The following is a 22,595-nucleotide window of genomic DNA, read 5'->3' as shown; positions in this document are numbered from 1 at the left end:
CTATATAAATGCCAGGTAATATAACATAATATATGTTTGCATCTACTATACGTTCTTTGGTAACTAGACACTTACTATGCATTGTTAATATTTATATCTGTACACTGTGCACATACCACTCGCCCCGTATAAACGAGACCAGTTTAGACAAAGTGAACCCTATCTTGCATACAATTGATCATTTTTCCTGAATTAGACCTCTTTAGACAAACAAATCTTATATTTAGCTGCACTAACTCCCTCTTCAAACTCACTGTGCCATAGCATGTATCAGAAATTCCTAACCTCTAGATTTTAGATATCACTAAGCACCAATACTCCTCTATGGCGACCTGGTGGCGCGTACTCTACGCCTGGTGGATTGTCCTGTACACCTGGTCATTGATGCTCTCTCACCTGCTCGTTACCTCAGGCATTCCAAGCCCTTACACGCTCATGTCCGCCATATTTCTTGAGGACCCCAGTTGCCTGTTCTCCAAACTGAATTCTAACCTCTATCCTACCACACTTCACCTCTGCCTTAGTATGTTTGTCCCTGCCATGTTCCACCGCCCTTAGAAACAGCACTCTTGGCTCTCGCACCTCAACGAGCCACCACGCTCAACTCAACACCCCAATGTTCTACCGCACTAGCACCTCCAGAAAATACTTTTACACTCATTCATCTCCTGCACTACAAACTCTGACTCCCACTGCCATCACAACACCACCCCACACTGAAGCTGTCACTATCAAAGGGGCTCTCAAACGCTAAATCGCCAATAGCTCATGCCCTAGACATCTCTGACCTCATCACCGGCAATAAGCCCCACCAGCATTAACTAGAAATAACCATCCAATCACATTAGAAAACATACTACCTCTACTCAAACCCATTACCCATCAACAGCTAAATCCAAATTGGGAGACCTCTTCAATCAGAATCTACTCATCGCCCTGGACCATCTTGCTCCAGTCAAACTAAGGAAAGCCACACCTTTGGCACACCTCAATAAATGGTTCTCCTCAGAGCTGAAAATCCTACGTAAGGCCAAAAGAGAGACAGTAGTCCTGGAGAAAAAAAAAAAAACATCCACACAGAATAAGGACACATTTATAACAGCCTCCTCAGCATACAAAACTGCCATCTTAGAAACTAAAAGTGAAAATTACAACAATAGAATCACCAATGCCAAATCCAGTACCAAGGAGCTTTTCAGCGTCCTCAAAGAACTGGAAATTCCCATCTCCCCTCGCGATTCCTGCAATAAGGATGCCCTTCGGTGTGCAAACATCCAAAAAGCACTACTTAACAAAATTGCATTATTGCAATCAAAATTTAAGCTAAAAGAGCTAGCCTAGCGACCAATGCCAATCCCTGTATATCTGACAATATATTTATTACACACTCCCAATCCTCAGAAACCCAGGCCTGCTAACCAAATCAAAACTTTAAAATTTACCCGCATCACTACAACAGAGGTTGAGTCTATCATCAAAAGGCTCAAGCCGTCCAGATGCTAAGCGTTAGGCAACGTTTGTATGCAGTACCCTCCGGGACCACTAAACACAACTCTGACTACAAGTATAGGCAACCCAACTTTTGGTATAAGCTTGTACTACAAAGTTTTGGTAGCGTGTTAAGCAGCCAGGCTTATGACAAGAGGGGAAAATGTGAGCTGCATTGGAGTTAACCAAAGATTCACAGTTACAGGTATTCAAATTAACTCTTACACTCAAGGTTTCTTGCATAAACAATTATTAATTTATCAGTCAGTTATAAAAACTTCTTCAGAAGGCAGCAAAAGAATAGAAACACAAAAATACACTTCAATACTGTACACTTTGAGTTTCTAAATCAGTAAAGACCCTTTTGGGATGGCCCACAGACACAACCTACACCCACAGGTGACTTCAATAACTAGGGTGCTAGGGGCATTAATATCTTATTGTTGGCATTTCGAATACTCTTAAAAGTTGGTAAAAGGCAAAGGTTATTAGAACAACAAGAGACCACGAATATTCTTAAGCAGGCAAGTACTTTTAGATTTTCCTAAAAGAGTCATTGTGTTCAATAGGCTAAGCCAAAGTCAATGGGCAAAAGTCTTGTATAGTATGTAGCACTTCTGGTAAGTAAATGGAAAAGTCTTTGCATAAGTTCTTAGAGGAGTCTTTGATGAAAAGAAGAATCAAATGTAGGCCCACAAGCTGATTAGACTTGAGTTGTAGATGTTACAAGCACTCTACAGTAAAGAGGTAAGTTCTCCCAGACCTTTTACTGTACCATTAAAGATGAAGAAAAGATGCAGCAGATGACTTATGTTCCTGTGCAGCTCTGCAGGTCTCCCTGTTCCTGGGCCTCAGTCGTGGGGACAAGAGAGGACGTCGGGGGACTCCTGCAATGCACTGGGACGGTCAAAACTCGCAACCGGCAAACTTCACTTTCAGTGGCTGTTCAGTGTTTCAGCTCTTCGCGTCTACCGCAAATAGCAACACCACGGTTCCTGGCTGTCAAAATGGACTTTCCTTGCTTCTGGGGTCCCGCACGCTGTTGAGGGGGCTCAGACTCTGTCAGTCCTGCTTTCTGGGACACCGGAAGATCTTCCAAAAGCTCAAGGTCAGCTTAAAAGCAACACACAATATGGTGTTCCTCTCCCTGGCTATCTGGTTTCCTGGGGCAACTGTGGAAATTCAACCAGCTCTGAGATGGATGTCCAGGTGGCTTACTTTGGAGTCAATTGGTACCAACAACTCAAGGAGAGAAGTCGTCCTTGCAGGAGCTTCTCCGTCGATGCAAACTTCCTGCCTACCCCAGACACTCTAGAGCCAAAGGCGAGTTTCACTCAAACCCAGCCAAAGTCGAAATGAACAAGGAGACCAAACCTGGTTTGGCGCTGAGAGCAAATCTCAAGAAGGACCTTTCCACAAAGATTTGGCGAAAAAAGAAGATTGGGCGCCATTTTGACAAAGATGGCTCCCGTGTGCGCGTTACTGTAGCTGCGAACGCAATCCACGGCAAAGGCACACTATGGTAGCCCAAACGAAACAGCTGCCACCAGCCATTCAGTGCGAAAAGGCTAACATATGAAATGTTACATGAGAAACTAGACAAAGTGGATACTAGGTAACCCCTCCAGCACTCTATTGTAAGATAGGGTGTGCTGGATCTAGAAAGTTACAATGGTAAGTAAAGTCAATTTCACTTTACTGTTCTTGGAAACAGTAGTTTATCCAAGAGAAGGTATTTAAACCTTTGGGAAATCTGAAAGACTTCCCTGTGCCACTGCACTCAAGATGCTGTGTGACAATGTAAAAGATGATGCCTATGGAATTTGTCAGACTCCACAACCAAAAGAAACAGTGTTCAAAATCACAATAAAATACATGAAAGAGTGGGAAAGAGAGTCACACACTCTCCAGGTTAAAGAAAATCAAGGCCTCAAAATCCCAAAGTTGCTGGGGGTCTCTAAGGTGGAGGGAATTAGCACATTTCTGAGAATTCTCCCCAACACCAAGGTGACATCTGGCCGGCGTCAATCATTAAAGAAGGAGCCACAGAATGTCCCCCTTTTATCAATACCTTCATTAACTCCTCTGCCTTTTGTACAGTTCCCAAAGACGCTTGGGTTATGCCCCTTATCAAAAAACCGAACCTTGACCCCAACATTCCTACCAACTTCAGACCAATCAGCACAGTGCCTTCTCTTCTAAACATTTTAGACAAGGCAGCATATGTCCAGATCCAAAAACACCTCGAGTCCAATAACCTCTTAGGCCTCAGACAATCCGGTTTCAGACAAAGACATGGGACTAAAACCGCCCTCTTGGATCTGAAAATACAAATGGATGAGGCCAGTGACATTGGTAAACCTGCACTACTCCTTACTCCACGGACTTGTCGGCAACGTTCGATTTAGACAACCACAACATTTTAACTAACCACCCTATTACAGCCGCCTCGTTCTCCACCAATGCTGCAGCCTGGGTCAATTCCTTCCTCTCCGATAGATCGATGAGGGTTTTTTCCCCTACTGCCTCTGCTGATCCCTCCCCCATCACATGTGGGGCCCCACAAGACCCTTGTGTCTCCCCTGCCCTCTACAAAATATTTACAAAGCTCCTATTTGATCATCTAGATGACCTTGGCGTATCATATACGAACTACGCAGATGATATGCAAATACTCAATACCCTCTCAGGCAACTATCAATTAGACTCCACACTCCTCAATGACATCTAAAGCAAAATCCAGGTCTGGATGGCCGAGCACGGCTTATATCTTAACGATATAAGTGAGCTTCTACTCACTGGATCCAAGTTACGACTTAACGAGGTAGACCCAAATACTCCAAATTCAACATCGACAGTAACCTCATCAAAGTTGACAAGGAGGCCAAAACCTTAGGCTTCTCTCTAGATTCTGCCCTAAACTTACAAAGACAAATTAATGCCACTTCATCCTCTTACAGCTTAAACAGCCTGTAGACCCTTCCTGTCCACTAACAGCTGCATTAACCTCGCAAGAACACTGATACTTTCCAAACTGGACTATTGTAACACCTTGTATCTTGGTACAAGCCAGAGGAACTTCCACAAGTTACAAATATTGCAAAAAAATGCACTTAGATCTGCATTAAATATTCCTTGTTCGAGCCACATGTCACAAACCAGGCGGAACACCAAATGGCTCCAAATCCAAGATAGGATCACCTTCAGAGCACTTATGATCACCTGCAAGTGCCTAAACAACGCTGCCCCCAAGTTTCTGACTGACAGATTCTCTAGGAAAGCTTCCTCTAGACCCACTAGAGCCAACAATGCCAACTGGGTTAACATACCTAACTTCAAACTCAGCAGAGCCGAGGTTATAGTTTCCCGGACATGGCGGCCAAATCTTGGAACAAACTACTGCCTGCACTAAGGACAGACCCAATATTCCTCTCATTCCGGTACAAAGTTAAAACCTGGTTGCTCGACCAAACTAACTACCTCCCATACCTGACTATGACCAAGCTACCTGATCGACTATGCCCATCACTCTAGAGCACCACTTCAATTAGCCACCCCTTGCCTTCTGCAAGCCTGGCTTTGAGCCTTGTTTTGTGACTGTATATGTTTTACATTCTCCTACATTGTATATTTCTGCATATTACTACACCTTCCGACTGTATATGACAATGCATTACTTACCGTAAAAGCATTTCTGATGGTTGTATCTGCTTAGATTCACATGCTGTGCATAGGTCCGACATCCAGTGGTCACTGCGGAGTATTGCATTTTGTTTTTCGTAGTCGAAAAGGGGACGTCGACAAGGCGTGTCTGTAACACTATCCCTATAGTGACGTGCGTTGTACCCACAATCCCTCACGCATCGAGGTCCCTCTGTTTGTATTTTTCTGCCCTGAGGGAGCCTTCTATACGTGAGCGAGTACAGAAAAGAGAGAAATATAGGAAAGGATGTCTATGTTCCTTCCATCCGAGCGGGGAGGAAGGGTGGGCGCAGGTGAATCTAAGCAGATACAACCATCAGAAATGCTTTTACGGTAAGTAATGCATTGTCTTCTGATGTTTGTTAATCTGCTTAGAATCACATGCTGTGCATAGACTAGCGAACAGTACCCGGAGTTGGCGGTGGGTTATGAGAAGGAACAGTAGAGAAAAGAGGTCTTAATACTGCCTGTCCCACCTGGGAGTCAGATCTAGAGTGTGCATCAAGACAGTAGTGTTTTGTAAAGGTGTGCACAGAACTCCAGGTAGCCGCTTTGCAGATGGACTCAAGGGGAACATTTGCAATGAATGCTATGGAAGCCCCAGTGCCTCGAGTGGAATGTGCTCTTGGCTTGAAGGGTAGTTCTCTCTTAGCAAGAGAGAAACAGAGAGTGATGCATTGTACAATCCATCTAGATATAGTGAACTTAGAGACTGCATCTCCTTCTCTTCCTGCTGCCACCGAGACAAAGAACTGATTAGTCTTTCTCAGTGTTCTGGTTCTTTCCATGTAGAACATGACAGCTCTGCGTACATCTAGTGTATGCAGACTTTTTTCTCCCAAGCTGGAAGGGTTTTGAAAAAACGTTGGTAGTTCAATAGATTGGTTTACATGAAATTTCGATATGAATTTTGGTGCAAACCTTGGGTGTGTGCGAAGAACCACCTTATCCTTGTGAACTGTTACGAAGGGGTCTAGTACAGAAAGAGCCTGTAGTTCACTTACTCTCCTAATGGAGGTGATAGCCATTAGGAAAGCAGTCTTAAGAGTGAGGTTTTTAAGAGTTGCCTTGTACATGGGTTCGAAAGGAGTGCCCATGAGTCTAGAAAGTACCACGTTTAAGTCCCATCCGGGAGCTGGGTTAGCTATCGGGGGGTGTATTCTCTTTACCCCTTCCATGAAGGACTTGATAACTGGTATCTTCCACCACGACACTTTAAGTTGGGAAGTGGTGTATGCAGAAAGTGCCGCTAGGTGGACTTTAATGGAATTAAACACTAGACCTGAATCCAGTAAATGGGTCAAGTACAGAATAATGTTAGTGGCAGAGCAGTCAACCGGGTTGATGTTCTTACTTCTACACCAGATGACAAATCTTTTCCACTTGCTAGAATAGCAGTGGCGAGTATTAGGTTTTCTGGCTTCCCTGAGGATGTCCAGACATCTTTGAGGGAGATGTAAATGTCCAAATTCTATGATCTCAGGAGCCAGGCTGCTAAATTCATGGTCTGAGGGCATGGATGCAGTGTCCTGCCCTTGTCTTGTGACAGCATGTTGTACGGGCAGGGAAGTTTCATTGGGGGAGATAGGGACACCTCCATCAAGTGAGAGAACCATGGCTGCCGGGCCCACATTGGGGCCACTAGTATCATGGTAACCTGCTCTTGGTGCATCTTGTGCAACACTTTGTTGAGGAGGGGAGTCGGGGGAAAGGCGTAAACAAATTTCCCTGACCATTGCATCGACAGACCGTTCCCCTTGGACTGGTTTTGGGGGTACCTGGAGGCGTAACTTTGGCATTGTGAGTTCTCCAGGGTTGCAAACAGGTCTATTTCCGGGAAACCCCATTGCGTGAAGACGTCTAAGACGATGTCTTCGTGCAATTGCCATTCGTACTCTTTGGGCAGGGAGAAGTCTCTGCTGAGTTTTTCTGCTAGCAGATTGAGTTCCCCTGGTACATGTTGTGACAGTAGGAACATGTTGTGTTTGAGAGCCCACTTCCATATATTCTGGGACAGCTTGGACAGTCCTGGAGAGTGAGTGCCCCCTTGCTTGTTGAGGTAGTACATGGCTGTGGTGCTGTCTGAGGACCATCACTGTCTTTCCTTGTAAGTGTTCCTGAAAGGCTTTCAGTGCTTTGAACACCGCTAGTAGTTCCAGCAGGTTTATATGCTTGGATGCTACACTCGGAGTCCACACTCCGTGAGCAGTCTGATGGGATAGGTGAGCCCCCCATCCTGTAAGGGATGCGTCTGTGGTTAGAGTGGCTTCCACTGCGGGTGTGGCAAAAGTCTTCCCTAATAACAGGTTTTTCTTTGTCCACCACCGTAGCGAGAGAATCAAGGCCTGCGAGACCACCACTAGATCGTCCCATTGTCCGCTGGCCTGACACCACTGGCTGTAAAGCCACTCTTGCATTGGGCGCATGCGCAAGCGCGCGTGAGGTACCAAATAAATACATGACGCCATCATCCCTAGCAAGCGCATTGCTTTGCGTACCGTCACCTCTCGACCCGCCACATAACAGGGGATCTGAAACAGCATGTTTCGGACCCTCTCGTTGGAGGGGAAGACGAGGCCGTCCCTTGTTCGAATTAGAGCCCCTAGGAATGTTTTGATTTGGCTGGGGTCTAAGCTGGACTTCTTTTCGTTGATGGAGAAGCCCAGTTGGGACAAAAGGTCTACGGTCTTTTGGGTATTGGAGAAGCATGTTTCGTAAGAATCCCCTGTTATTAGCCAGTCGTCGAGGTAAGGGTATACCGGAATGGATAACCTGCGCAGGTGGGCCGCTGCCACTGCCAGTACTTTCGTAAATACCCTTGGTGCAGATGTTATCCCGAAGGGTAGTACTCTGAACTGGTAGTGTTTGTTCTCTATCTTGAACCTGAGGTATTTTCTGTGCGCTGGCAACATTAAAATATGAAAGTATGCATCTTTCATGTCTGGTGTTGTCATGTAATCCCCCTGTGATAACAGTGGGATTACTTCCTGCAAGGTCACCATACGAAACCTTTGGGGTTTGACAAACTTGTTCGCTGGACGCAGATCTAATACAGGGCGCATGGTTAAATCCTTTTTGGGTACAAGGAAGTACACTGAATAAATACCTTCTGTTACCTGAGATAGGGGGACAGCCTCTATAGCTTCTTTTTTCAGTAGCTCTTTTACTTCTTGAAGAAGAATAGTGAGGTGTTCCGGTGTCATGCGTCGGTTCCGTGGGGGTCTGTATTTCGGGGAACCGTTGAATTCGATGCAGTATCCGTGGACTATGGTGGATAATACCCAGCGGTCTGACGTTATTCCCTCCCATGCTGAAAGGAACGATGTTAGCCGGCCCCCGACCGGTGATGCATGGGAGGGGACCCGAATCTTCGGGTCATTTGTTGGTATTGGGCGTGGGGCCTTTGGGACTGGAGCCGCGCCCTCTTCCTTTGCCACGACGTTGGCCTCTTTGACTGAACTGGGTGCTTTGGTTAGAGGGCCAGTTGGTAGCAGAGTAAAATTGCTGTTGGCTTTGCTGCTGGCGTTGGCCACGAAAGGAGCGTCTATTGCCATAGCTGCGTCTGTTAGGTGGCCTAGAAATTTGGTCAAGAGTCTTGATGGTATCAAACTCCTTCTTCGCATGTTCTAGGGCCTCATCAACTGCTTTTCCAAACAGATGTGTTTGTTCCATGGGCTTATTTATCAGGGAAGACTGTGTTTCCGGCTTAAAACCCGAATTGCGCAACCAGACATGGCTTTTGAGAAGTATTCCCTGAACCAGGGAACGGCCAGCTGTCTCTGCGGCATCTAAGGAGTTCTTTACGATGCCCTGGTTTACAAGAGTTCCTTCTGATATTATAGGTAGCAGGCGTGAACGCAGGGGTTCTGGTGCGTCCTCTGCTTCGCTGCGCAGCTTGCTCCACTGTGCATCTGCGTAGCTAGCTAGTAGGGAATTGTTATTTGCAATCCTGGTTGAGAAGGCGGCGGAGGTCGTGATTCTCTTCCCAAGTGCATAGAGCTTCTTGCCATCTTTGTCAGGTGGTGCCTCACTAGTAGATAGTGGTACCCCCGTTCTTTTTCTTGTATTAGTCACTACAAGGGAGTCCGGAATAGAATGTCCCCTGATGTACAAAGGGTCAGAGGACGAAGGGCTGAAGAGCTGAAGAGCTTTTCTATCCGAGGGTTGACCCCTCTGACTAAGGCCGGATTGGAAAGGGAAGGAGTTATTCTTCTCCTTATAGAAGCCAGGAGCGGAATAGACTGACTGACCGGGGCTTTTTCTTTAATAACGTTTTCTACAAAGTCTATGTCCGGAAGAGTATCCCCTGTGTCTGTTTCAAAATGCGCTGCTGCCTTGCGCAACAGTGCATTAAGTGAAGGTTGATCATCTATGGGGGAGGTGTTTCCAATAGGTGAGTCCTTGGGAGGAGAAGGCTGAAAGACATCAGGGTCTGAGTGCACTGATGGGGATTGCCAAGGCTGCACTGATGGGGAGTGCCAGGGCTGTGAAGTAGCTGTATCTTCTTCAAAAGCTCCTGCACTAGTGTAAGGGTCTTCTTCAAACCTCTCTTCCTCATGTTCTTCCTCTCCACCCATCTTCCTGGAGGTATTGCTCCTCTTCAGTGAGGTCATATGCGTCTGTAGAAGGGGGAAACAGCCTAGGAATCTTGACCCTAGGGTCATCCTGGGTCCATTCTCTTGGTCTTTTGGGTGTGGGTGGGTTTTGGCTACCCAAAAACCTTTCCATTTTTTCCATACAAGAATGGAGTCTTTCAAGGGTCTCATGGGGAACCCCTGAATAGTCTAGAGGGGGGAAATCAGTGTTTTCACCTTCAAAACGCTTAGAACGCTCCCACAACGTCGACGAAAGGTTTCCGTCGCCCTCAGAAAAGCCCTCCGGTAGTTCAGAAGTGCCCTTAGATGAAGGGGGCAGTTCCTGGCTACTTTTGTGCTTTTTTGGCGTTTCTATATCTTTTGGTGCGGTATTCGACGTCTGTTTCGTCGTCCGCTTACGTTTGTCTTCGGAAACAATTCTCGCCAGGCTCTCGACAACGAGTTCGTCAGTAGAGGGTTCTGGAGTCGACGTTGCCTGCGTTACGCGTTGTTTCTCGACGGCCGCTCTATGGAGCGTTACGTCGGATGTTTTTGAGGTAGCGCCCGTGTTAGATGAAAGCCCAATCGCTGGTCGCGGCTGCATTTGCGGGTGGGGCTTGAGACCCTTACGGTCTGAGGTAGACGCCGGAGTGCCCTGCCTCCCCTTCGGCGCTGATGGATCCTTCGTCCTCGACGAAGAAGAGCCGTGGGTTGTGTGCTTAGGCCTATGGGGTCTGTGTGCGTCCTTGTCGTCGGGCTGTTCATCCCCATAAGCAGGGCGTGAGCCGAGCCCGTCGGGGCCGGGGACGGACGTCGAGGAGCGCGAGCGCTCCTTCTGGGGGTTAATGACTTCCGTAACGGAAGTCGAGTTATCACCCTCCTCGTCACTTTCTGTAACAGCGGCGGCGGGTGAGGAAACTGACTTCGACATGGCGTAGTCCGCCCACCTCTTAACTTTCCGTTCTTTAAGAGTTCTTGGTTTCAAGAGCTTACAGGCCGCGCAGCTGTCCTCTTTATAATCGAGGGGCAAGCAACGATTACAGAGCTTGTGTTTGTCCTTCCAAGTGTATTTGCCCCTACAGCGTGGGCAAAACTTAAAAGGTGTCCTCTCCATAGCTGAGGCAATAAAAACTGGTGATAACAACCCCAAGGGAAAGATAGGGGAGAAAGAAAGACATTCTCGACGAGAAGATAAAAGTTCGAACCCCCACTCTCCCTACTGTATGTTGGCCGGCGAGGTCTGGCCACGTGTTCGGCAGCGCCGAAGGATCTCCACCGTCTCTTCCCCTCCGTCGAAAACTTGCTCGGCGGAGAAACAGCTTCACAGCTAACGGGGAGGGATCTTTAACAATAAGTATATATAAAGGACCGAGGTCCGTAGTAAGTGTTTAGCAATGTCTCTCTAGGAGCTCCGCGTAAGGCGACCATAAGCTGGGCGGAAAAAAACAATCTGAGGGACCTCGACGCGTGAGTGATTGTGGGTACAACGCACGTCACTATAGGGATAGTGTTACAGACACGCCTTGTCGACGTCCCCTTTTCGACTACGAAAAACAAAATGCAATACTCTGCAGTGACCACTGGATGTCGGACCTATGCACAGCATGTGATTCTAAGCAGATTAACAAACATCAGAAATCTATATATTACTTTATCTTTGACTGCATATATTTCTGTAACAACTATTGTTCTCAAAAAGTGCCCAAATACCCTTGGGTTCGGTGCGCTATATAAGCAAATAAAACAAACAAACAAACACTATACCCTTGAGGAGCTGGTCATCCACAGTGAGCACATGAGGAGGAGGAAGAGCTCAAAGAAGCATTACTTGCAATCCACCGGATCCCGAGGGGGGCAGCCATCAGCAGCGCTGAGTCTCCGTTCCCAATTTAAGCACCAAGGTGCCTGTGGAGTATAGCCGTAAGGTTGCGATGTGTCGCAACCGCCTGTACCACAAGGTCCACTGCCGCTCCCTGAGGGATGGGGACTGGAACTTTCTTGCAAGGCCCACTCAATAGGCGAGAGACCGGGGAGGGCCTGATCCAAATCCAAGATGGCAGCCGGTCTAGCAGGCTTCGCCACGTGCTTGTCCACCATCTTGGGGCCCTGCGCTATGCCGTTGCTGGAGTTAGAACAAGATGATCCCTTGCCCACTGGGGCCAAAGAGGACGAACTGTATCACCCCTAAGTGGACCGCCCAGTAGGGTTCTTGAGAGCCTCAGCTTTGGTGCCGGTAGGCTTGCCGGTCTCAGGTCTGCCAGAACCAGAATTCAAGGTACCGTGCCTATCTTCTCTTGAAGTGGGGTCCTGGAGACAAACTCTTTAAGATGACTTGAGAGAGAGGCGGGGAAGATCTCCTTCCAGCATGAAAGACGATTCTTCGATTCCCTGTGGCCAAGATCACTGCAGGCCGTGCATGTGTCCAAGGGGTGGTCAGGCCCCAGGCACTAGAGACAGAGCGCATGGGGATCCGAGGGTGGTGCGGGGGGTGAGCTCTCGCAGGACGTGCATCTTGTGAATCTTCCAGCAGCCAACAGGCGCTAGGGGAGAAGAGGCACCTAAGGGAGGTGAAGAAGATGCAAAAAGACCAGAATGAGGAGAAAGTGGAGTTATAAAAAAAGTCTCTGCACCTATCTGCCAGGCCCGACACCGGCAGTGTGGAAAAAGGGACTGAGGCAAGGTGCCAGAGCATTGGGGGCGGTAACCACACCCAGGGCCCTGACCCTGTGCGCTTGACTAAATTTAAAAGGGAAGATCAATTTTTCACTGTCAAAGGCTCCAGTACCATCGCCATGTTTGGGGACGCTCACAAGGATGGAGGAAAGGGGATGCCCGTTTCCTAACATATAGGGCGGGCTAAAGCACATATGAGCACCAAGAATGCTGCAACTTCTCAACTGGCTTTGTTGCCCATCCAGTACGTTTTGAGAGGCGGAATGGCCACATTTGTCCTCATGGCTACATGCACTCTGGCTCAGAATTCAAAAAGGCAACTTTTCTGTGTGAGGCTGGTAATAATTGGGGATGGGTTCTGCCAGACACCTCAATCCACTTTGCTGTGTGTTCCTGCATGGATGCCTGCGTAATCAGGAGTGAGGCTGGACTCCAGTGATTGGAATGTCACTAGATGTTTGAACAGTCCGTGGGACGTGTTTGGTGGGCTGGAGCACCCACAGACTTGGGTGTAGAGGAGACCCTACACATTTAGTTGACCGACTTCCTGGTTTTGCTCTTATGCACCTGGAAAAAGACTTTAATGAGCATCTGTTTCTGGATGCCTGATCCTCTTGCAATAGGAAGCCCTTTGCTCTATGCCCATAGGGTACAGACTACAGCAATTCCTCTGATTCGACAGGATCAAAGAGATCAACTTGGTCCCTTTTCAGAAATAAAATAGGACTATTATCATGGTAAAATGGATATAACACTATGCAGCCTAGTAAAAGGATGCCACAGTGACAACATGGAGTACTCTTGGAGTACCTCTGCTTTGGCAGAATTAAGGCTACCAACATTGCGTATATAAATACAGTTGCAGTCTCCAGTGAAACTTTGAATGGCTTTACTGGTGAAACAGATAGGCCAGGACACCTACACAACCTGCAAAAACGGAATGGGGCTCAGTTTAGTGAAATTGACTCTTATTGCAGTGTTTGTGGGACAAGACCCACACACTCTAAAAGAAAAAAGCCCTCATTTAAAATCAAACAAAAAGGGACAGACATGGCACATCAACAAGGAAATTACATGAAGAGCATTGCCCCGACTTGTCCACTTGGCAGAAAACAAGGTGGTTGGGCTTTGTGACCATTTATATAGTAGAGCGGGATATCCAGGCTCATCAAAGGACGCTTGCATAGCAGTCTAAATGATATAGCTGCAGTCTCATGAAATCAGTTTTCTGGCCTGCTGAAGAAAAGAGGCTCCCATCCAACTGAGAATGCTCGAACCTATGAGTAATTCCCTGCAGAAGAACTTGAATTAAAAACAGCGATTACACACTAACCTTTGTAGTACTTTATCTTCCATAATTTAGTGCTCTCCAGCTGTTTCTTCCACTCATCAAACTCGGGAATACTATAGAAGGCCAATTCTTGCTTACTTTTGGTCACCTTTAAGACAATACCAGATCTGGTTAATCAATTGAATAATCTAGATATTAAAGTATTGCATCCTCACCGAATATCACATACCTTCACAATTGGAGTAATGAACTCCTCCAGAAAACTGTGCCTCAGGAGTGATGGCCAATTGTGATGGAAAAAGTTAATCAACAGGCCTTTGATGTGAGAGCCGTCCTGATCCTTTGTAAAAAAAATAAAAATAAAAAAAGAAAGTCAAGCATTGTAGGTGATATATTAATGTATACAGTAAACACAGCTTCATGAACAGAAGTGCTTTGACGTAATACAAAACATTTTGACAACCACACTGTTAAGATGGATTTCTAAAGTCAGCCCTGGTGGACACATTTTAGGAGGTCATCCTAGTTATGGTGAACAGTGAGACTCAGTTTAGCCAAAACGCAATCAAGGAAGAGCGGTTAAGGCTTAGTCTCAAAAGAGTATGCGTGTGGTCAGTGGGCCTATTCCTCATAGAAGAAAACACAATAATTCAGCTTAAATCAGTTATACAAATATAGTGATTTATTAAGGCCTGTAAAAGACACTGAAAAATGAAAATGGAAGGTAGTAATATCACAATTCTGTACAAAGAAAATTCATAGTTAGTCAGTCAAAACATGTTTATTCGGATTTCAAGAATCCATCAAACGCAAGAAAAACAAAATCACAACACATAAGAGGAAATACAATCTTTGCACCGTAACCAAATACAATAGATCCAAAAATACTGGGAAGGATAAAAATCTCAACCCCAAGGCCCCCATTACATTTTCACATTGTCCCTTATCTAGACCAAATGGTCACAAAACTGGTTGCCCACCCTTGGCACTCAGGCACAGCCCACCGCGGGCCTTTTTCCCAAATGAGTACAGTTCGCTCCTGACAGAACATTGCTATGAGTGACAGTAGGTGGAGCAACGGCTCCCAAATAGCAGCACGAGCTAATTACAATCCCACTATGCGGGGCCCGTACATAACCTTCAGAACTTCTCAGGACTTCCCTGACCATTTGACCATTCCTGAAGACCATTTTAACAGAGTCAGAGGGGTTTATACCCTCGCCAGCTAATCTAATGCACCCCACCATGGCTTCCCTGGCCACAAAGGGACAGTTCCCAACAGTACGAAGGCAGTGGAGGCACTTGTTAGAGAGGGCATCCCTTGGTTCTCGCCTGCCCAGAGGCAGCCTAGGTACCCCATGCAGGAAAACAGTAGAAGTTCTTTGCCCTCCATATGTAGGACTCTTGGATCTGCGCACACTTGAACAGAAGCCACGTACTCCAATCCCTCCCTCTCTTGGAGAGTTGGTTGTCAGGAAGCTTGGGGGACTCTCCCCTAGCACAGTTGGTTTGGTGCACCCAGTGGGGTGGCCCCATAGCATTGGGGTGCTGCAGCCGGTCATCCCGAGTAAGGCTCATTAATGCGTTGGCCATCCTTTCACAGGGTGCAGAATTTGGAGGTTGCTGTGGGGGGCTGGGACCTTTAACAACGACAGGAGGCATGCTTGAGAGCTCCCCCAGCGGGTCCACTCCGCCCTTCCCCTCCCCACTCCTTCCCCGGGCATCAATCAGTACCAGGAGCAGTTTTTTTAATGACTGCAATTTCAGAGAGCACTTGAGCGCAGGAGCAACAACCAACAGAATGCACCTCCTTGTGTGGAGGAGCAGAGGGGGAATTGCTGCCATGGGTGGTGGACTTGAGGGCCCTGAGGGAGGGGGGGGGGGTAGATGAAGGAAGGAGCTGGACCCTGAGATCGTTGCTAGTAAATTCTCGCTCCATGAGCTACAAATGGATCAGGGTGGGAGGTTATCTTCGGTAACTCCATTAGATTCAGTATCCATTAGATCCTGAGTGGTAGCAACAGTGACTGGATGTAGACAGTCAAATGTAGGGCCCGATGTAGATGAAAGAACAGGGAGCACATATGGGTTTACAGGGGGGGAGCTGGATTGGAGGGTGACAGAAGAATCAGATTGCAGGGATGCGAAAGCAAGAACTGACACATCACAGACACCCACTATGCCTGTGCCAGGGGCATTAGCCATAGGCAAGGCTTCTGGTTTCCCAGTAGCAGTGGTCAAAACTTCTTGCCGGGCAGTGTCTTCGAATTTCCGGCTTGGAAGACTTTCTTTACAGCTCTGCAAAGGGATGTTAACCAGATTACTGAGAGGTCCACCCCCCACATTCAGTTCCTGGGGTGGGTGCTTTCACCCCCTCCACGGTGGAGATAGGCCGTCAGTGTCCAGGGTCAGTTTTAGAGCAAGAGGAGGCTGAGGACTTTACATTAGACTTAGTTTTCGCTGTTACATCCCGTTGACTTCTTCTCTTGACGACCAGGCGCTTTCGTGCTAGGGTATGCTCTGGGGCCTTAATGAGGGACTCGGCACAGGATGTGGGCGGGATAGATGGCGTGGAAGATGGCAAAGTGCCATCCGGTTTCCTGGTCAGTTTCCTTGGCCCGGCATGGCCCGTAAATGACCTCAGGGACTTTAGTAGGGACATAACGGACCCCCCGGAGCCGACCAGGAGAACTGAGCTGAGATGCCAAGTTTTGGGCCCCACGAGGCTTCAAAGGCTGCACACTATTATGCACATTGTCACAAAGAGTCCCACAAGTGAAGCACTTGTCTGCACTTACTTTTCCTTGTCGCCCCCATCTGATGGCCAATAGTGGAGGTGCCTCCCTCCACAGTCGCCGAACACCAGCGGCGCCAAACAACGCGCCCTTGCCCCGCCGCGGGCTTCACCGCTGCGGGACTTGTGGCAGCGTTTTAAGTCCAGGGGGCGTGGCCTCCAGGCCGGAAATGAAGAGGTCCCTCCAGGCACCAGCAGCGCCAAACACTGCGCCCTTGCCCCGCCGCGGGCTTCCCGTAGTGATTAACGTACTTTTAGTCCATAGTCCCCTTTCCTCCATACTGTATGGGCGTCCCTTCCAAGGGACGGGAGAAGGAACCTTTTTCACCAGAAAAAGCCTTCTTCCCCTTTAAATGAAGGATGCGCGGGGGTGCGGCATAGGGAGCATGCGCTGCCCTGACTCCGCCGCCACACCTCATTCCCCATTGGTCGCGTTGACTATAGATTTAACATTGCCTAATGACACCAGTATTATTAGGGAGGAGGTTGGTGGGACGTATGGAGGAAAGGGTACTATGGACTAAGAGTACGTTAGTCACTACGGTGAGTAACTTATAATTACTCTTACGTCCCGTCCTCTTTCCTCCATACTGCATGGGCGATTACAACTGAATGTAGCCCCACGGTGGAGAGGAGACCCTCCTTAAGCAAATAGGTTCCTGAGAACCGCGTGTCCGAAGGCCGCATTAGATTTAGAGCCTGCATCCAAACAGTAATGCTTACAGAAAGCAGAGGGAGAGGCCCAAGTGGCTACCTTGATCATGACTTGCCAAGGGACATGGCGCTCGAATGCGATGGCCGTTGCCTTGCCCCGACTGCGTGGGCATGCATGTTGGCCGGAAGTGGCTTGTGCTGGCCCTCGAACGCGTCCTTGATGGCAGAGACCATCCAGCGGGATATGGAAGCCTTCGAGGCCCGATAGCCTGGTCTTGAACCTCCGAAAGTGACAAACAGAACGTCAGATTTGTGGAAGCCCTTGGTCCTGTCAAGTAGAATTTCAGGACACGCCTGACATACAGGAAGTGCAGAACTCTGTGCTTCGTCCTTGGGATCGGGAAAAAACAGAGGGACTATTTCCACGTTCATCTCGCAGACTCTAGAAGCCGAGGTAAGGCCGATTAGTAAGGCCGTCTTGATGGTGACCAGCCTGATGTCCACGGACGACATTGGCTCGAATGGTTTGTGCGCCAGGGCGCCCAAGACTATGTATTTTATTTTTTTAAAACAATTTTTATTTTATATAACACACCAAGCATCAAACCTTACAAAACTTGGGACTTCCATCGTCCGATTCAGCGTCAAAGTGTTACAATCAGCATTGTCCAGTCCCATTCCCTCCCTCCCCCCTAACTTGAGCCAATATGTCCATGTCATCATCCTGTGATTCATCAGGCGGGTTTATCGTCTTCTCCTTATCTGTGTCATCATCGCTCCGATCAGATTTGGGGTGCGGGGGGGCTCTCATGGTAGCCACCAGCTGCCTCCATTCAATTAGGGGTCCTACCTCCTCCTCCCCTCCCCTACAAACCGCATCCCACCAAACAGCCGTTTCTGCCTCTGCCCATTTTAAGAGGTTAGCCCACCACAACTCTATCCTCGGCCTCTGGGCTGCCTTCCAGCACATTGCTATCCTTCGTTTGGCCAGGATATATGCTAGGTCTTTCATTTTACTTATGTGCCTTAAGTTACGTGGCCTAGAGAATCCCCCCAACATGCATGCCCAGGCCGACTCCACCTCCAGTGTAATACCGGATCTACCAGTACTTGCGGACCCCCAGTATCAGCTGGGGATCCTCTCCACATAATGTTACAAGCGGCACCTGCATAGAGTACGGAGCCGGGTGTCCCGCAATCTGCCACGTTCTGTGCCAAATCTCCCATCCCAGTACCAGCAGCCCCGCCATCCCCTGGACCCTCGACTTGGACAGCCATACCACTTCATTGAGGAAGAAGGGGAGCGGTTCCCTGCACAGCAGCCTGGATTCCGCCGTCTCCACGTCAGACAGCCATCTCACGCCCAAGACTATGTTAAGGTCCCACACAGGGTGGAAAGAGCCTAGCGAAAGCCGCCAGATGTTGCTTGACGATAGGGTTGAAGGAGGAGAAAATGCCATCCACCAATTTCCTTTAAGCCCCTATGGCTGCAAGGTATGTGCAGCAGGTGTCCACCTGCATGCCTGAATGAGAGAGGTGTGCCGAAAAGGAGAGCACGACGTCCAAAGTGCAAGCCAAGGGGACGATACCCTTGGAGTCTGCCCAGTGGCAGAATCTGGTCCATTTGCTTTTGCATTGGGCCCTGGTGGCTTTGCTCCTGGCGCCCTGTTTGATATCCAGATTGGCCTGTGGGAGGCTAAGGTGCCGAAGCGGTTCCTGCTGCAGTGAGGACTAGTTTTCCTGGAGCAGGGTGGATAACTCTGCCCCCCTGCTGTGCCAGAAGATGTGCTGGGCCCGTCGGAAAGTGAATCGGGGGCACCTCCGAGGGACTGATAAGCTCCGAAAACCATGGTCTGGCCGGCCACCATGGAGCTATCAGAATAATGAGGAGTCGGCGAGACTCCTTGATCTTGCAAATTACCCTATGGATAAGGGGAGTGGGCGGAAAGGCGTAGGCTTTCATGCCGGTCCACTGGAGGTGAAAAGCGTCGCCCAGAGAGCCGGGGCCCCGACCTTGCCAGGATGCGAACTGGGGTCACTTCTTGTTGTACCAGGTGGCAAAGAGATCCACGTGGGGGTGAACCCACCTGTTGAAGATCTCATGAATAACTAGGTTGTTTAGCTGCCACTCGTAATTGTCTGCTCGCAGCTTGCCGAGCATGTCCGCTTCCAGGTTGGAATCCCCCAGGAGGGGGACTGCCGTGAGGTAAATGTCGTTTTCCAGGGCCCACTCCCACATTCTGATCGCCACTCTGCACAGAGGAGTGGACCTGGTGCCTCCCAGCTTGTTGACATAGTACATGCTGGTTGAGGTGTCCGTCTGGATGAGGATAACCTTGCCCCCGAGAAGCGGTAGGAATGCTTCCAACCAGTTGATGTGGTATTTATGCTCCTGTCAAAGCCAGGTGCTGTGGACTGAGAGGCCGTCCAGGGTGGCCCCCCCAGCCTTCGAGCAAGAAGTCTGTGGTGATGGTGGCCTGCGGGGAGGGCGGCTGAAAGGGCTTGCCCGTCCGTAGGTTGCAGTCCTTGGACTACCATGTTAGGTCCGGGTGGAGAGAAAAAGGGACGTTGATCATCTCAGATTGAGAGCCCCGCTCCTGGTTCCATGAGGCCACGAAGTGCAGCTGAATCCTCCTCATCCTTAGTCTTGTGTGCGGCACGGCTAATAGGACCGCTGTAAGTAGACCCAGGAGATGTTGATACCACCATGCCGAGGTCACTTCTCTGCTGAGATTTTGTCCTCCGATGGGAAGACGACCTCGGCGCACGTATCCCAGATGAGGCCCAGGAACGTCAGAGCCTGCGTAGGCTGCAGCTGTGACTTCTTGAGATTGAGCGAGAAGCCCAGATCGTGCAGAGTGTTCAATATGGGCCTGGGAAGAGTGGACAACTGCTTCCGGAGAGGTTGCCCAGACGAGCCAGTCGTCGAGCTATGGGTAGATATAGAGACTCTGCGCTCTGAGTAGGGCGCCACGGCATTCATGAGCCTGGTGAAGATCCTGGCGGCAGAGTTGAGGCCAAAAGGAAGGACCTTGTATTGAAAATGGTAGCCCATGATCCTGAACCGTATGAAAGAACGGTGGGGCTGCCAAATCGGGACGTGTAGGTACGCGTCCTTCAGATCCAGGGAGCACATCCTGCCTCCCCTGTCCAATGTCTCTGCTATAAAAGCTGGCGTAACCATCTTGAATTTTTGCAGGGGTAAGGAGAGGTTGAGGGTGGAAAGGTCCAGCACAACTTTCAGGCCTGCCTGGTTCTTCTTCTGAATGGTGAAAATCCTGGAGTAAAAGCCAAAGCCTCGCTGGGAGGCTGGGACTTCCTCCGCTGCCTGGCTCTCTACGAGCGACCATATCTCTGCCAAAAGAGTTGCTGTCCCAACCGGTGGGAGGGGAAGAGGGAGGAGAGGCTGGGATAGGAAGGCGGTACCCCGTGGATACTACGGATAGGATCCAGGGGTCCGCATATTCTGGTGTCAGAAATGTGCATAGAGAGCAAGCCTGTCCCCCATTGGAGACACGCGGACCCAAAGGGGCGTGCCAGGCTAGCTTTCCCTAGGAGGCTGTCTCTAAGGAGGGGGACTGGAAAAAGCCCTTGGCCCCCCCCCCAACCCCCTCATCCCCCCTTTTGTTGCTTGCGCCGGCTCTGAGACGGCGAGCAGTCCGGTTGCCTGGATCTGCGTTCCTGGAAGCAGCGGAACCCTCCATTTGTACGATCCCTTTCCGAGTGCTGCTGAGATTGGGTGTACCATTTGGCCGTGGTCTTTGTAAGGATGGATAAAGATTTTGCCGTTTGTGAGCTGTTTTTCTTTTTATCCAGCTCCTCATCCGTAGAGGAGTGGAAGAGGGTTCCCCCACCTCAAACGGTAGATCTAGAATGTGCTCCTGGACATCCGGGTTGAATTTCGTTGCCCGGAGCCAGACTGTTCTTCTCATATCCATGGTAATACAGATGTCACAGCCTTAGGTATTGATATGAGCCACTGTGGATTCCATGAGGCCATGCGCCACCAGCTTGGCTTCAGCTAGCCTCGCCATAAAGCGGGATTGGCTCTCGGTGGGGAGTTCCGGCCTGCAATTTCCCGCCATAATCTCTGGTTGGCGGCAGCCAGCATAGCATCGGCGTTGGCCTGACGTAGATGTAAGGAGGAGTTGGAATAGTGTTTCTTGCCCTATGCCTCCAAGATAGTCTCCTCCTTACCTAGCAGCGCCGCAGAGGAAGAGGCCAAGGACGACTGGGACTTGGAGTATCGTGATGCTGCAGCGATCACCGAAGAGTGTGGTTGAGGATGGGCCGAAAGCAAGAATGTATCCCCCTCCACCTACCTGTACTTGGCGTCCAGGCGTCAATTGACGGGCTGGGCCGAGTGGGGTATGAGCCAGCCCTTATTGGCCAGGGAGACTACATCGGTCAGCATAGGAATCCCCGATTTGGCAGAGAGGTGTCGTGTTAGGACTTCAGCCAGAACCCCCTGTGCTTGATGTTCGACATCGGGTTCGGGGGAAGCCCAGGTACTCCACCAGACCATCAAGACGTTCGTTGAACGCCCTGGATGACGATGGCATGTCCGGATCCTCCTCCTTATCCGTATCCTGCGGATCTGGAGGATCTTGTGGAGGAGTATTAGTTGGTACCAGAGGCTGGTGTACAGAGACCGCAGCCAGAGGCTGCGGAGGTTGCAGAGCTGCAAGAGGCGGCTGCACCGAGGCCTGGGGGCCCGATAGAGGCCTCTGTGGTGCTGCTTGCATGGCGGGAATGACTTCCCTGATGGAGTCTTTGAACATAACCCCCATCGAGTTGACTTCATGAGGCTGAGGAACTTCTCGAAGAGCACCTCCTCACTGGCCAAAGAGGTGGCAGGGAGTGCCGATGGGGTAGCAGGGAGCTGCTGGAGACCCTGCACACACTGTCCATATGGACGCCAAGGAAAACAACCCTGCGCAACTGAGGGGTAGACTTTAGGCCACATACCTGGTTGGGGCCAGTCCTACCTTGACACTCGTTGTTCGCTGGATTCCTGGAATGGCGTCGGACGGGTGCCTCCTTCTGGCGTGGCGGTCATTTTGTCGAGCTGCCTGCCACATGTCTGCGACGTGATGCTCAGCCCGCTGGGCCCGGCCTCATCCAAGACTCTTGTCTGGGGATTATGAGGCCTACCCTGCTCCTCGGGCCTAGGCATGGTAGATGTGACACCCTGGACCCGTGGATCGGTAGAGCTTCGTTTAGGCGCCGCCTCGGATGTATTGCCAGTATTAAGGTGTAGCTCCTCGGACGTATTGACGGTATTAGGGTGTAGCTCCTCGGACGTATTGACGGTATTAGGGTGTAGCCCCTCGGCCAGGGTGCCAGGAAAATGGCGGAGCCCCTCGGGTGTAGGCCCGGTAAATGTACCTTCCGGTCCCTCAACACTGCGCCCGGCAGG

At 49.5% G+C, this 22,595-nt stretch overlaps 1 protein-coding gene across 2 annotated transcripts in view; it reads right to left on the bottom strand.

Moving 5' to 3' along the window:
• Positions 1–22,595, bottom strand: part of TOP2B (DNA topoisomerase II beta) — a 934,132-nt gene that overhangs the window by 462,934 nt on the left and 448,603 nt on the right. For both annotated transcript variants that reach the window (XM_069648849.1, XM_069648850.1), the window contains exons 14-15: positions 13,958–14,068; positions 13,771–13,876 (exon numbers count right to left, since the gene is read on the bottom strand). In XM_069648849.1, coding sequence (XP_069504950.1) covers positions 13,771–13,876; positions 13,958–14,068 — 217 coding nt within the window. The remainder of the gene's footprint in view (positions 1–13,770; positions 13,877–13,957; positions 14,069–22,595) is intronic.

Source organism: Ambystoma mexicanum, chromosome 2q (assembly GCF_040938575.1).
Source record: "Ambystoma mexicanum isolate Mex_15411 chromosome 2q, UKY_AmexF1_1, whole genome shotgun sequence".
Taxonomy (NCBI): domain Eukaryota; kingdom Metazoa; phylum Chordata; class Amphibia; order Caudata; family Ambystomatidae; genus Ambystoma; species Ambystoma mexicanum.
Note: the sequence above shows the minus strand (reverse complement) of the source record. Positions and strands in the feature narration are given on the sequence as shown.